This window comes from Toxotes jaculatrix, chromosome 1, assembly GCF_017976425.1.
Source record: "Toxotes jaculatrix isolate fToxJac2 chromosome 1, fToxJac2.pri, whole genome shotgun sequence".
Classification (NCBI taxonomy): Eukaryota; Metazoa; Chordata; class Actinopteri; family Toxotidae; genus Toxotes; species Toxotes jaculatrix.
In genome coordinates, this window is record NC_054394.1 from 29,226,740 (window position 1) to 29,242,218 (window position 15,479).

Here is a 15,479-nt window from a genome sequence, read left to right on the forward strand (position 1 = left end):
AATACAACTGGAAGGTATTTTCCTACTGGAGGTCAGGTCAGGACTCGCTAATTAACCTGCCAATCAAATCTGCCCACAGACCCCAGCACCTCCTCTCAGGAGGAAAAGCTACTGAATCAGTTGAAATGACAGTAACATGACTTACAGGAGATACAGTGGAATAAAGGAGGCTCTATTCAAGGCTCTATTCAATTAATGGTTCCAACAAAAAAAGTTTAGGAAAAAATATTAGTAACGTCACTCAGAACCAGCTGCACTAAGCTAAGCTACAACAGGAAAACATACATTTATGCTAAATCACAATTTTACAATAACCAAAGTCAGGGCTGATTATCATAACAAATACTGATATTATAATAAATATTTCTATTGTAGAAAAATGTCAAACAGCATTTAGACTTTGGGTTTAATGACATGAGGAAAATATCAAATTGCCGTTTTTCTGACCGACGCTGTTCATGTGATTTAAATGTTGTCGGAGGTTTGTGGCATTACCTCAAACAAGGCTCTCAAATTGTCAAACTAGTCTGACACCTGACGCCTGATATTAGTTTCAGCTAAATCTTTGAATTAGTTTATGCAAAGAGCAAATATTTTGTATTCTGTCTCCCCTCTCATTAGTATTAGGTATTTTTACGTGTGCATTGTTTCAAGGCACACTTAACAACTCTTGTAAATAAGTAAATAAAATTTCCATACGGGTTAGATCCATGAAACAAAGGGAGACACTTTCTCACGTCCCTCATGTCGCACTGATTATTCAGCATCCGTTTTTTACTAAAAGTAGATTAATTTGAAACGGAAGTGACGCACATTAAACTCAGAGAACGTCACCCTCTTTCTATCTTGCAGAGTGCGTCATAGGTGATGCTCTTCACACCAACTTGAGAGTTAAGAGTTGACCACATTCTACTGCAAAGCACCCCACCCCCCTCCCCAACACCCCCATCACGTGTTCTCGGCCCCTCCTGAGGTTATGATGGAGTTTACAGCCTGACGCACACACACGACGCAAAACTTAACGGTGCTTAGCACCAATCAGGACAGCCAAAAGGAATATGTCTAAGCAGTGGTGCAAGTGCAACATGAAGGGAGGAGATAGCCCCCCCCCTCCCCACACACACACACACAGCCCCCTCAGCTTGCTGACACTTTCAGGTTTCAGCGCTTAAGGAGTGTAAAAATTAATTTCCACGTTTCGGGAATTCGCTGTGCAGCGGCAACGCCGGTGTCTCACATGAGAGCTCAGCACTTATTGCTGATTTGTCACTTCTGAGAAAATGTCTCATCTTCAGTATCAATGTGTGAATAAAGATGATCACTTTCATTTATGTGCTACATCGAAATCTTTCAGCCAAGACGTACGCTGATGAGCCCACTTTTTCTCTGCAGAGACTGCTGCGTCCGGGGAAAGTGACTCACAAGACTGTAAAGGGACCTGCAGGCCTGGTCGGTGTGCGTTTGTGTGTGTGTGTGTGTGTATGTGTGTGTTTGCAGAGCTCAGACCTTCAGCATCTCCTCGTGGATGCCGTAATGGCTGTAGGAGCTGAAGTAGGCCTCGTCCTCGTCTTCTCTGAGCTCGGCCACAGTGCCCAGGTTACCAGATCTGCTGGTTTCTGCATTCAGCACCAAACCCTGAGCCAGCAGCCTGAAAGAACATCAGACAAATCTGTGCTTAACTTCTCATATTAGGACAAGGGACGAAAGCAGTGGCCAGAAAGCAGAAAGCACACACAACCTTCATGCAGGACGTAGCAGTAAATGGAGGAGATGGGAGGCATTCATCTTTCTAAGTGTCTTCCAAACCTCCCACCCCCACCTCACTCTTTCTGTAATTTTCCCTTATTGCCCCCCTTCCTACCTCCCCTCCTCACTTTCACCTCCATGCTGCAGTGGAATTTTCCCTTCCCCTTTCCCCTTGCTCTAAACTTCTTTCACAAGGTATTCTAGTTGATGTTTCTGCAATACTGGGTTCACTGTGGCCCCCTGCTGGCCACAGGACGGTAGCACACAGAAGTAAAGCAACACACTCAAGATACTGCCATGAATACTGCAAGCTCTCAAAAAAAAAAAAAAAAAACCCTTCCCAAGACTGACCAGAAATAACCAAAAAGGACAAACTTGTCACACACAGCGGTTATAAAAACCATGAAAATGAAGAAACATCGCTGACTTGAGCTTGTGAAGGTCGTCCATGGCTCTGGACAGCGCTTCCTCTGATTGACGGGCTCTCTCCTCAGCGGCCTGTGCCCTCTGCAGCAGTGCATTATGGGAACCAGCCCCAGACAACGGGCACACTGACACGCTCGACCCCTCAGTGCCACAGAGCTCCTCAGGGTCTGCCAGAAACACAGGGAGGGGGAGACACACACAGGGATGTGAAACATAAAGGCTGAACACAAAGACTCAACACAGTGAGAAACACAGATTTAAGCTGGAGTGGCTCTCAGGAGAGCGTATGCCGAAAGTGGATGAAGTGGATGTGGAATCAGACAGTTATCCAGGTCATATCTAAAAATGAATCTACCCTAACCTAAATTCTGATTTTCATTTTACTTACCACAAGATTTCTGGTGGGTTTTAACAAGGTGTAATCAATAAGAACAACAACAGCAACCGATCCAAACAATGGCTATTTCCTGCCAAGATATGGCAAAACATTAAATGATGTTACAGTCACACATTTACAGCGACTCTAAACAGAGCAAACGCTCAGATATCAATCATAAACATCAACACAGACCAAGGGCTTCTTTCTGGAGCTGCCATTTTGCAGCTCACTAATCATACAGTGAGAAAGGCACTGCACAGGGGGCACAGGGACCAAATTCTACAGCCAGGGCAAAGCAGTCAAAAGACAGGCTGACGGCCAAATAAGATAAATCGCTCTCACTTTTCCTCAGCCGGAAAATCTGTCGCTCCACTCCACTAACGCTCTCTGCACCTACAAACTCCTTTTCAAAGGGATCTTGGAAACATATCATTAACTCCAGTATAAGCAGCTGAAGCTGGGTGAAAGAAAATGGCTTCACAAAAAAAAACAGACAAAAACAAACAAATGATTTTGGGAATTTTACTAAACATTATGTGAAGGCCCCCACCCACTGACTTCCCATCAAAAAAATAAGAATAGAGAAACCTGCCTGTGTCCTCCTGACCTGGCTCAAAGACAGATGAATGTGGCCAAAACTTGAACGCTTTACTTTTGTTCTGTATCAGAGCTGAGACCCAGGACAAACTGTGAAAAAGTACCAACAAGTACCAGTCTGCTAAATGTGTGTGAATTTGTGTTTATGAGCCAGCTCCATGATGTGTCTAACAAGACAGACATTTCTGTTGAGTAACAGAAAACCCAAATTGTGCCATCAAACTTAACGGAGTCATCGTACCCGTCTGCAGCAGGGGGTCGTCCTGTAGGATCGGCCGCAGGAAGTCTTCGCTCTCCCAGGGTAAGGGAGCGTCTGGCAGCCCCGTCAGACAGGACGCATCACATTTCTATAAAAACAGATTTGTTTAGGGAAAAAATATTTGTCCCATTGTGTTGCAGTTTCTTGACCATCTTCATGCAGATGTTCTCTGAACTTTTAAAACTTCTAAAAGTGGCAGGTGTAAGGCAGAGCTCTAGTGTTAAACCATATCTGAGACCAGCCGATTTACAGAAAGAGGAATGCGCTTACTGTTGATCGTATGTAGTTGATCATCTTTATGTATCCGTAGTCATCTAAACCTAAGACGGACAAAAAGAGTGAATCATTTCAACACAACCAAATAATCTTCAGATTCCACAGTGAGGCGCAGAGCTTCAGTGTCTACTTACTGTGTTTTCTTATCACATCTATGAGGTTGACATGATGCTCAGCTGTGCAGTGCTGCAAAGTGGCAGGTATAGAGCTCAGTAACCTGAAAAACAAAAACAAAGTCTAAAACATTATACTTGTGAATATGTGCGAACACAAGCTCTGCAGCAAACAGACATTTCTTCAAATGTTAACACGCTGTTACTTTCTATTTCATGAACTTAAATAATTAAAAAATGAAACAGTAATTACTTATTTGGTGAATCCATCCCTCTTTTTTTCAGGGTTCCAGGTTAGGTTCATTAATTCATTATGTTACTATGAATTATTGTTATACACTCTGTAAAAATATACTTAATAATTAAGTAATTAGAGTTCAACCTTTTTAAGAAATTCTACTTGAGAGTGTGTGTTTGTAGGGAGCGTCATAACTACCCATCCAGTTCCTCTGATGATTTTTTTTCTGTGATTTTGAAATAGACTGTATATCAGAAAAGTGTAGAGGTACCCAAACTTTGACCTGGGGTTATTATTGGACAGAAAATCCCAACTGTATGTCTTCACATTGATAATTAGCTTCAATTTAAAAAGACAAAATCTGTCCTAGGAGGACTGTTTTGGTTTAATCTCTACAACCAAAACCAAGTAAGACTGTGACAAAACCCAGATATAATGACTGCAAATCCAGACTCAAGAACCACCACAAGTGTTTTCTAGGGGTGCAATTCAAGTTAAAGGTTTGACTGTGCAAAGCCATCTCACCTGTCACAGAACAGACAGGTAACTGGCTGACTGTCCTCCTCCATCCACTGCCACTGCTCTTCATCCTCATCAATGTCATCATCATCACCGTCAGAAAGCTCGGGCATCTCCTCAGCAGCTGCATCGGCGCCTGTCGAAATAAAACCCGATTACAGCTGCGTGTAAGACCCACGAAGTTAGACACTCGCTTCGGCAGCGTTGCAGTAAGCTAACTTCTCTCCTCGGATAAACTACGGCTCGGTAAAAGGCTGCTAATGCGTCGTGTAACGCCACAAAACACAAAATTCTGAAAGTATATAGGCAATAGAAATGGTCGCTAGCCAAAATACGCGCTTGCATTTTTAAAAACTTCAGTTTTGGGATTTAAATTTGCTATTTACAACACTCACGTGGGTCTGTGTACTCTGCCATGTTGCCGCCTTGGTTTCACTGGACTTCCTGGTGACGTTTGGCGACGTAAAGAAGGGGCGGGCAAAGCCAGAGCAGGCGCTTCCACGTGTCCACCACTAGATGTCGCCAAAATATTTTATTATTTTTATTATTACACTAAAATGCATTAACATAAATTTCAGTTTAAAGTAAAGATTAGAACATTCTGGGTCTATTAACTATACAACCGTACACACCTCGACAGTTCTTCAGCTGATTTTACCTTCATACATTCCAGGAATTTACAATACAATTAAAATTGTTATTGGCTTTGAACCATACAATATTTTGTTTTCATTATGAGAACTGTAGAATTAGCATGGGGGGCGGCACAACCACGTGAAAAAAAAAATCCAGTGCAATAGTGTTATAATTACATTTCCTTTAGCTTGTTTTCATTTGTGTGATGAAGGATTTGTGCTATTCATAATATTTATTCTATATTTTTTTGGATATTGTTCTTTTATTTTTTTATTATTAAATAATACAATTATATTGTTTTTATTTTATATCATTGTTATTCTCTGCTGTTGTTATGTGTGATTGTGTATATTTTTGCCACTTTTATATATATAGAGTATATTTATTTAACCCTTTGATGCATGAATTATGAAAATCTCAGTTATGATTTTTTTTCCCATGTGTTTTTATCCCTCTTTAGGCATGAAAAAAACAATACAATTGAGATTTTGTTGATGAACCTTTTTTTTTTGGAGTTACAAACATGTCCATTCTGTGTGAAAACTATGAAATAAAAACATTTTTAATGCTACTAATCTGATGTTTTCTCACAACATTGTCTGCGCGGTGTACAAATGTTCTGTCTCCCCTCTGATTTGATATCGTCCTCTCACATAATAATGTCCTGCTCATCTCCACTTCCCACCCATCTTGTATGGCAATTGGCAAAGCATCCAGCACACAAGACACTGCATGCAGACATACTTGTTTTTCGTGGGCATGAAGCATCATGGCATATACATATATGTATAGCTAGCAGCTAGCAATAGCAGCTATAATGTCAACAAACACATGTTACAGGAATACAAGGGGGTTTATTTGTCAACTACATAGAAATACTAATGTATGACATGACAGTGAAATAGCATTTGGACTACTGGGTCAACGTCCCCTAAAATGCTAGGGCAGCCTAAAAAGTCCCAATGAAGTCCGTATTAGACTACCGGCAACTTAATAATTATTACTATGTAAATGAGCATTAAGCGACAACCTAATGATATAAACACAGCCACAAAATCCAAGTTAGCTAGCTAACATACCTTTGACGAAGTGGTCACTGCAGACACTGGCATTAGCAGACTGCTCCTCCCCACCGCAGACGTAGGTTTAAGATCCACCTTTAACGGCGCTGTTCTGTAAGTTTTTTATATTTCTCACCTTTGTGTGTGACTACTTTTGGTACCCTATAATAGCCTTTTTCTTTTTCTCTATTGGAACGATTTGAGCACCGGTGAACTACACAAAACATTTTTTCACACGGTAGATTCTCAGTCAGTGTTTCAGTCAGCTAACGGCTGAATTTGGCGCCCTCGTGCCGCTGCGTCGTGACGTCACGTGAAACCCACCTATCAGGCTAATTACAATAAGTGTCCTCCAAACTGGTCGTTTATCAGTTCCGATTAATGATTTAAGGTTGTTAAAGCCGCTCTGTAAAAATGAAAACACAAGTTCACTATTTAAACAAAGTTTTTAATGTTATTTGAAACTCCCGGGTGATGAGTTGTTTAGATTCAGGGAAGGTCTATCTTCTGCTGCACCGCCAGACTGACCCTCAGGCTTTGATGCTTGCGATAGATCAGCTTGGTCCCGTGTCTGCATGGATGAAGGGGGCTTGGTGCTCAGATCTCCGGGGACAGAGGGGACAGTTGTTGAATTCATACCTGTGGAGTTCAAACTAGGAGGAAGGGTTGACCCTGCAAATGTCTGAGTGGGAGCTGTTTTATTGTCTGATGAATTGGTGTGAGCAGAGAGATTGTTATTCGTAGGAAGTCTCTGGAAAGGTTTAAATTTGCCTTGGACAGGGATGTGTGCTCTGTCTGGTGGGAGACGATGCCAGCTGCTGGGTTGGTTTCCTGGTTTGTAATTATGATTTAGCTTCCTTTCACTTGATGTTTGAACACCAAGACCACATCCCAGTTCTGTTAAATCATGGCTGTAACTGCCTTGATTCTGATTAACATATGGAAAACAAGTTTCCAGGAACTTTCTGCATGCCAAACTACATTGGGGCCTTGTTTTGTCAAAACCAGGCTTGAGGTGCCGGACATGGGCGTATCCTTTTGCTTCAGACATCACATCACTGTCATAGGCCCTGGGACTCCATACTGGATAAGGCATCTGCCTGTTAACTTTTCCTGCTAAATTTCTGCCAGGAGAATGTCCCTTCACCATGGAGTCCGTCCTCTTGTCAATGGGTTTTAAAACTTTTGGAAAAGATTTTTTTCTGTTGTGAAAAATATGTGCAGAGTGATACCGACTCACCTCAGGCCATGTTGTGAGATGGGATTTCTGTAGATATAGAGGACGTATGTTGGGTCCAGAGTGAATCTTGTTAGACTCAGACTTCAGACTAGACTTGGTGGCTGGAATATTTGGGCTTGCTGTATTGCTTTGTGAATAAATGAGGCCCTTTCTCTTGTTGGGTCCAAAGCCTCTTGGAGCTTTGTCTACCTGAACAGTTGAAAGACCTCCTTTTGACTTAGTTCTGTCACGATATATACGGAGTGGAAACTGAACCGGACCAGAGGAGACTACAGAATCGGAGCTTGCTTGATGAATCCTCTCGCCATCAGGAAAAGTGTCAGCACTTTGTTCCTGTGTAACTGATCCTGTGTTGAAGCCAGATTCAAAATGGGTGACTTTGCTTTTTGGAACATTGCTATTTTGCCTTTCAGGAATAACAGCATAAGGAAGAGGGCTTTGAATTTGCGATGATTTAGGGTCAGTGGTGTGATCTTCTTGAGCAGGGTAAATCTTGCCACTTTGCCCTGTGTTCACGTTTGATGTCTTGTAACCAGCTTTGGAGATTCTGAAAATGGGGGGTTCACTCCATCTTTCATAGTTTCTGTTGTCATTGTGGACTCCCACTGGGGAATGTCCTTCCTGGACATAACCTACTGAAACAAAAGACATTAATAGCTACAATACAAATGTTCTGTTTCTATATCTAGTTATGGTAGAACTTTATCAATCCTTAATGGCTGTTAAAATTGCATATTGATAGATCATTCAGTACCTCTGTGGGGGTTCTCACAATTTACATCACAAGCCAGTAGCCAAAACCAAAGCACAAACAGCCTGCAGAGTAAAGGTTGAGATCATAAGTTCCCAAAGTATATTTTGATTAATTATATCAAGTATATCAAGCAGCAACAATCAACAGTGAGAGTGAACAGGACAGTTTACCTCAAACACGCCACAGGGCTCATTTGTTCAGTTTTTCTCAGCAGCACCATACCCAACGGTAAATCAGGCTACAGCTAACCTGTTAGAACAGGTAGCATAGACTCCGACCCCTATTTATTAACTCTAAGCCTGAGCAGCAGATCGACTCAGCTGCTCCACATCTTGGACTAATTGCTGTATGGCCATGATGGCAGCACACAGAGCTGCAGCAAGATGAAAACGCTGAAGAACAATGTCAGTGTGAGGTAAATTACCCTGCTTAGTGTTACTTTATGGAGAATTTTGTTGTTTATGTTGTTTTTTTAAGTTGGACCAAAACAAAAAAAATAAAAATAGGCTACCGTATGACTGTTCTCTTCCAGAACAATGACTAGTACCCTGTTCACCTTGGAAGATTCAGTATCAAGTTGTTTTATTAAGTATAAAAAGTTATTTGTTTTGAGTAATTCAGGGTTTTTCCCATTTTGCCTGAAACTGAAGGTCTGTTTTCTGTCTGAAGGTAAAACTAATTTTGACTTGTAAAATATAGGACTTTGTGCCAGAGCTGAACTGTCCATTAGTGTGTACAGAGGGCCACTGTTTTTAAAGTGAATGAATGATCTCCCTGAGTGACTTCTGTAAGAGCACTTTACTCATAACTTAACATTTACCCTAATTTATCTTTAAGCTTCTTTGCCTAATTGTCCTTTTTCACAGCAGACATTTAGTCATAGCAGGAGAACTACAGGTGCTACTAATAGCATTAATGATGGCTCCATTAGGTTCAAGTTGCATGAAACGTGTGACAGCATGTACAATACCAGGACCCTGCAACCAAAGCAGCTCAGCCATAATTCATGTTATTATTTACAATAAATGTATGAACACCATTAGTGATTTTTTTTCCATCTTGCAGCAGAAGAAATGACTTGTAAATTTTATTGCCTAGTTTCAGGAAAACCTGCTGGAGAAAGAATTCATGTGTAACCACGATTAGTCACAAGGGGGAGCTGCTAGATCAAGGAGAAAAAAAAGAAATTTATTTGAATTTCATCTCTCAAACACACAGGCAAAGTGCTTTACATTTGGCAATGAAATGCATCAAGAAACAAATGGAAATGGAAAAATAAAATTAATTTGAGTAGAAGAAGAAATATATATTAAAAAAAAGTTAAAAATTTAAAAACTTTAAAAATAGTTTTTTAGAAGTCAGCAGGAACACAAGCTGATAGTGTAACATTATTCAGTAATCATGCTCTGGTCTGTCTGCAGCCATTAAATATCTTGATCTGTATGCAAATGAACACACACGCTTTTTTTCACCAGTGACTAAAGTTTACATGGTATTCTGTATATTTGACATTGCTATTGCTAATCCAACAAAATAAATAAAAAATAAACAAATGAATGAGGGCTAATACATTCAAATTCATCATAGTCGTTGTTAATCATCATCAAAATAGAACTGACCATATTCAAATTAAGACCCTACATTGGTCATTTAAATTGGAGGACCACCTTTTAGCTTCAGAAACGTGGACAAAATTCAGTATCAATAAAGTTTATTCAAAACTGTTCCACTTCTGGTATCATAAAAACTCATATCTTCAATTGATGGCATCAACATGTTAAAGCTATGCTGTTATAGCATAGCATAGATTAGGTTTATATGTATACATGCAATATATAATCATACAGGTGTAGCACAGATACAGATATCCGATATTCTTTATATTGATATAGCTTATATGGAAACATTTTCCTGATTTAAAAACATCCAATATATGAATCTAGTGCAAAATAAACATACAGATTTATGTTAAGGCAGTGATTCAATGTGTTGTCTCAGAGCACAAATGGTGAACATCAAAAAGCCTAAAGACCCTTTAGTTTTCTGACATAAGCAAAATGTTTACACAAATTGATTTAAATGTTCAAGTACTGTGAAAACCCTGATGATGTGATGAGTGTTTGTAGCATGTAGTCACCTCTGTATATCTGCTGAAATGATCTGAAAAGAGAAAACAAAATTAGCAGTTTGGTGCCATAGGTCACACAGAAGGTCACAATAAAATTCGACATTGACAGTTCATCCTGGTCAGGATTTTAAAACAAATGTTCACAGCAACCACCTATTTATACGATGCACTGCCTCACCAGCATTTCTCACTCTCTCTTATTTCCCAGCAGTCTTTCCCAGACTGGTGATGGCTGTGTTCTCCAGGATCTCCATCTTCTGCTCAGGTTGAAGCAGAGTGTTTGACACCATCGCTTTTGCCACCACGTGGATCGGGATGGACATGGACGTAGAGCACACAGCAGAAAAGGCACCAAAGAATTTCCTGGCCAGCCACTCGCCAGGCCGACTCTCCTTCCTGTCCACCAACAAAACCCTGTTCAGAAAAACATGAAGGTAATGATGATTTCAAGAGTGTACAGAGTTATTAAATTGTAGACAAGCAATTCATAGAACAGATAAATTTTTCTTCACTGGGGGTGATTAGCAGATTAACAACACTGAATCTTGATATGTCATCCTAAAATGAGGACAGAGTGGTATAATCAAGTACAATCATCACTTTGTATCCTGTAAGCGGATCGGATCACATGTTTTGTATGGCCTGTACCACACCATTATGGTCCATCCATGATTTTAAACAAAAGTCACATTGTGTTTGCCCTGCTTTACTGGATGAAGTTTTTGGTGAGCTGTCGAAGTGCCAAAGTAGCAGTAGGGGAGAAGCTGAAACAAACCTGCTCAAAGTCCTTCAGATATTAGCAATTTAGCATATTTATTTAGCATAAGGCTGCAACATAACAACACTAGGCCTGGGTGATATGGACTTTAAATAATACTGCGATAGTTTGAAGGCCATATTGCGATACACAAAATATATCTTGATATTTTGACATCTCCTTTGAAACACATCATAAAAGCTCAGTTTAACCCTTTGCAGTCACACCAGTATTATGATTGTAGTAACATATGTCTGCATTAAAACATTCTTGTTTATATTCATTAGTGGTTTCTGTTGGAACAACACAGGCTTTTAACAGCTGGTAAATAAAAATAAATAATGGCATGATGTAGGCCTACATACTGTAGCCTAGTTCCATAGAGCTCAAGCTCAACAAAGACCCTTCACAAAAATATAGCTCAAAGCAACAAAAAAAAAAAGTGCACTGACCAGGAAACCCAGAGAAAGACCTTTCAAAACAGACACTGTGACAAACCACTCTGCAGAGCAATAACAGTCACATCACCAGAGTGTGTTTATGGTTTGTGTGTGTCATTTAACACTTGTGTATTTTAAGGGATGTCAATATTAAAATGTGAAATCAGTGTAAAAGACAAATGTCTAGAAGCAGCTGTGATAATCATGTTTAATTCATCACAAAGAAAGTTTTATTTTTCTGAACCTCTGCCTCTATGGTTCACACGCTGTGCTATTTTTATTTATCGTTTTTGAAACGAACTTAATTTATTGTGCTTTGAAATGCCTTCCTCCGGGTTTCTTGTTGAATGCACTTTTTTGTTGCTTTGAGCTTGAGTTTTTAAGAGTCTTTGTTGAGCTTGCACTCTACAGAACTAGGCTATAGTATGTAGGCCTACAACATGCCATTATGTATTTTCCTTTAACAACTATTAAAGGCCTATGTGTGCATTTGCCTGGTTTGAATAGTGTTTTGTTAACATTAACTTGGTTGTGATTTCCCCCTTTTTTACATGCAAGTTTAAAGTTATTCCAACAAAACCCATTGATGAATATGGACAAGAATGTTTTAATACAGACGTATGTCACGGGGACACTAGAATCATCACACTGGATGCACTTATATGTGAAAATATTTGGTATTATCCTAGTTGACAGGATGTCATTCGTTTACAGAATACTTCTAAATTCAGTAAATGAGATCACTCACCCTGGTCTGTAAATGGCAAATCTGTCAAAGTCCAGTGCCTCAATGTCTGCCTCCACTTGTCCCTGGGAGAAAAATCCATTCATGTTGATCTTTTAGTGATTTTCTTGTGTCACTGTTCATTAAGAGAACTGAGAGACACTCAGAAGCTTTAGACAAAGACGACTTGTAAAATGCAGTGGTCAAAGGAAATAAAATACCTTGACTTTGAGGTAGAGGAAGTTGCTGTTTTTATCAGCTCCTCTGGAGGACTCCAGGTGGAACTGTTTGCAGCCTCCTGCTTTGGCAAGTTCAGCTGATTTTAGAACATAGTCATGATCAACGCGGATGAATCCCTCCTGAAATAAAAAAGAGAGACAGAAAATCGTATTTTGACAACGGCTGACCTGTGGTAGTAAATTCACATGTTCATATTACATTAAGTAAAGAGGCTAATTAGAACAAACTATCAATGAAATCAGGTTTGAATAAGAAATGTATTGTAATTATGGCTGAGCAAGAATTCAGAACTGTTTATCATCTTTCTATATAATAATATTGTGATAAAATGATCATATTGCAGTAACCTGTTGTACTGTTACGACTAAATGAGCGACAGCGAGCAAACGTTTGCCACATTTGACTAAATGGAACAAACATGAGTTCAACATTTTTAACTTGAGATTTTTGAATCCCTTAAAAAATATCAGTCTTGAAGCAACACTGTGATGATTATTCCAGTATTAGTTTATCCATAAGTGTAATGTCAAACACTTGAATAACACTGTTATTTACTTTTTATTGATTTATGGATTGAGGATAAAATGCTGCAGTAATAACTGCTCCTTCATAATAAATCTTTTTTTTTAATTATAGCCTTACCAATACTGCATTTGGGAGGGTAATACTGATGCTGATATTTGAGGGACCAGTATTCATTTTTTTATGCAAACACATAAGGTAAACATTTTTGATTAGGATCCCTTAAATTAGTTTTTAAAGAACTATAATCAAAATCAAAAGCAGGACATTTTACAATCGACAATACTTGTCAGTGCTCTCATGAACAAACTGTATGATACCATGTCTGTGAATGTTCTCATTCATCCAGGTCATAGTTCTCTCTTTGAAAATTGAATCGAAGGCAACTGGACATATGTTTGTCTGGGAAGACGTTTTGGGTCAGACTAGTGCGGACTAGATAGACCGATGCGTATGAACTGTATGATACCATGTGTTTCTAAATTACCTCAGACATATCTTTAGCATTCTGCCCTGCATTTGTTATTTATTGGCCTTCATGTGCACTGATACAATACAGTTTTGTTAGGCAAATACATTGGGCAGGTCACATTTTTTCAGGCTCTAGTGGAGATGCTAGATAATTGCAAAGAAATTGCTTAGTCATTGTTACACACCAAATTGCTTTGTTATCGCTATTGGCCGATAAGCCCATCTAATCGCAAGTGATATACAGTGCAACAGTAAAACCTAAATTAATTCACTGGTGAAGTGCCCACATTGGATTCAGTAAATTGAACTTACAGCCCCTGCTTTTGCCCGGGTCGTTCCCAGGCAGCAGTAGCCAACATCATGGCCCTGGAAGGCAGCAGCATAATCATCGAGCTTCTCAAAGTCCACCACCTCTTGTACCTGAAGGCACAGCACACACAGCATGAACATGATGAATCTTAGATAATGGTGTCTCTTATTTAAAAAAAAAATCTATCTGTTATCTAGAGGATCAGCCCACTAACCAGGTTTTCATATGCTTTGTCCTCGAAGGTGAGCTGTCTCCTTCCAATGAGCGTAATCTTGGAGAAGATGTTGCGCTCCAGCAGCTCTTGAAGCAACTTCTTACCCGTTTCCCCAGAGGCACCAAGGATAAAACAGCTTTTATTCTGCTGTCTGAAGTTTTCCTCCAGGGTCTTCATGTCCTCAGCCATGCTGTGTGCCACAACAAATTGACTGCTCTGTTAGCACCATGCATAAGTGCAGGTAATACTAAAATCAAACAAACTGTATGAATTTATGCATGTGATGAGCGCAAATGAAAAACATGTTGCACAAACACTGTTTACCACCTTGTTGAATGGCAATAATAAAGTGCAAAAAAAATGTATAAAATTGCTATGTAGAGGATGCAGTTTGTGACGAATTCATTAGACAATGCAAACAATCCAGTAATCAGTCATACTTGTGTTGTAAACGGTAAGTACGTTTGCCAAAAGGAAACGGAACTTTAAATTGACGGTTTTCTTAAGGGAATTTGGTTTGACGTTCACTATTTGATTTCACAAGGAACCGAGAAACGTTCCTCGGTCAAATCAGTTTATTTTTTTTATTGCGTCTCTGTGATGTTTACCCTGGTGGTCCATTAACTTTTATCCTGGTTATAGTCGCATTTCCGTTTCATGTGTCTGGTGTTAGATAGCAGCTAAATTAACGTTTGTGTGTGCCGAGTCCAGCATTCATGAAAGCTAACAGAGACCCCCGCGATCCTTTACCTGGTGTATTTAACCGGATCAGAGTCGTCGAAATAATTCAGAACCACTGCAATGACAACAACTGCGAGGGTGAAGAGCCCGGTAGCTTTTCCCAGGGTGGTGACCAGTAGCCTCAGAACAGGCATCGCCAAGAGCAACGATTAAATTGCTGGCGCACTTCCTGGTTGCTTCATGTTTACAGAAGGCGCTGTCTTCCTGCCGCCGTTGATAGGCTTAAAAAAATCAGAGATTATCGTCACCGTCGCTTAAACGGCACGGGACCACCGGAAGACTGCTAATGGTTTTTTTTTTTTTTTTTTTTTTTTTTGGATGATGTGCTTATAAACCACTCAGAAAGGGACGCGTGCAATTTCACATGTCCCATTCCCATCCTCATTGTGCACTATAGACAACGCTTCATGTGCGCATGCGCACTTGGATTTCGAAAGCCCCTTTTACAGGACACCTACAGTTTTTTTTTTTCTTTTTTATTGTTGGTGGTGTTGGTGTGACACCATACTAAAACCACCATATATAATAATTTTATTAATTAATGTCCCATTTCAATTGTTTCTTCCCACATGTCCCAAGCTCTTTATAAATGATGCTTTATATCGAACCTGACAATAATCTAACTCACGTTTTAGACTTTATGAAATGGAGTCTTATTACCAGCACTCACCACCATTCTAATATTAAA

The 15,479-nt window shown here is 39.7% G+C and overlaps 3 protein-coding genes across 4 annotated transcripts in view; all 3 read right to left on the bottom strand.

Moving 5' to 3' along the window:
• The window catches only part of prmt3 (protein arginine methyltransferase 3), a 43,080-nt gene extending 38,086 nt beyond the window's left edge, over positions 1–4,994 (bottom strand). Inside the window, exons 1-7 of the mRNA XM_041034865.1 lie at positions 4,949–4,994; positions 4,560–4,689; positions 3,818–3,900; positions 3,678–3,727; positions 3,390–3,495; positions 2,174–2,339; positions 1,507–1,648 (exon numbers count right to left, since the gene is read on the bottom strand). Of these exons, the coding sequence (XP_040890799.1) occupies positions 1,507–1,648; positions 2,174–2,339; positions 3,390–3,495; positions 3,678–3,727; positions 3,818–3,900; positions 4,560–4,689; positions 4,949–4,970 (699 nt within the window). The 5' untranslated portion in view covers positions 4,971–4,994. The remainder of the gene's footprint in view (positions 1–1,506; positions 1,649–2,173; positions 2,340–3,389; positions 3,496–3,677; positions 3,728–3,817; positions 3,901–4,559; positions 4,690–4,948) is intronic.
• A 1,683-nt stretch (positions 4,995–6,677) lies between these two features.
• On the bottom strand, positions 6,678–8,477 carry LOC121183413. Of its 2 annotated transcripts, none has more exons than XM_041040477.1 (3): positions 8,415–8,477; positions 8,245–8,306; positions 6,678–8,122 (listed from the first exon to the last, which is right to left on the bottom strand). In XM_041040477.1, exons 1-3 carry the CDS (start codon positions 8,462–8,464, stop codon positions 6,705–6,707), a joined length of 1,530 nt encoding a protein of 509 aa, XP_040896411.1. In that variant the 5' UTR covers positions 8,465–8,477; the 3' UTR covers positions 6,678–6,704. The 2 variants fall into 2 exon arrangements, with proteins under 2 accessions (XP_040896411.1, XP_040896419.1); XM_041040485.1 differs by having other exon boundaries at positions 6,678–8,125; positions 8,415–8,461.
• A 996-nt stretch (positions 8,478–9,473) lies between these two features.
• htatip2 (HIV-1 Tat interactive protein 2) lies at positions 9,474–14,986 on the bottom strand. Its single transcript, XM_041057673.1, has 7 exons — positions 14,801–14,986; positions 14,051–14,240; positions 13,839–13,946; positions 12,515–12,652; positions 12,318–12,379; positions 10,551–10,786; positions 9,474–10,404 (listed from the first exon to the last, which is right to left on the bottom strand). Exons 1-6 carry the CDS (start codon positions 14,923–14,925, stop codon positions 10,570–10,572), a joined length of 840 nt encoding a protein of 279 aa, XP_040913607.1. The 5' UTR covers positions 14,926–14,986; the 3' UTR covers positions 9,474–10,404; positions 10,551–10,569.
• Between the last annotated feature and the right edge of the window lie 493 nt (positions 14,987–15,479).

Coding starts and splice junctions, on each gene's coding strand:
- htatip2 (XM_041057673.1), bottom strand. CDS start 14,925: ATGCCTGTTCTGAGGCTACTGGTCACCACCCTGGGAAAAGCTACCGGG. Junction 14,241..14,800: donor GATCCGGTTAAATACACCAG/GTAAAGGATCGC, acceptor TGTGGCACACAG/CATGGCTGAGGACATGAAGA. Junction 12,380..12,514: donor TCCTCTACCTCAAAGTCAAG/GTATTTTATTTC, acceptor TTTTTCTCCCAG/GGACAAGTGGAGGCAGACAT.
- LOC121183413 (XM_041040477.1), bottom strand. CDS start 8,464: ATGGTGCTGCTGAGAAAAACTGAACAAATGAGCCCTGTGGCGTGTTTG. Junction 8,307..8,414: donor AGCCCTGTGGCGTGTTTGAG/GTAAACTGTCCT, acceptor TTTACTCTGCAG/GCTGTTTGTGCTTTGGTTTT. Junction 8,123..8,244: donor TTGTGAGAACCCCCACAGAG/GTACTGAATGAT, acceptor TTGTTTCAGTAG/GTTATGTCCAGGAAGGACAT.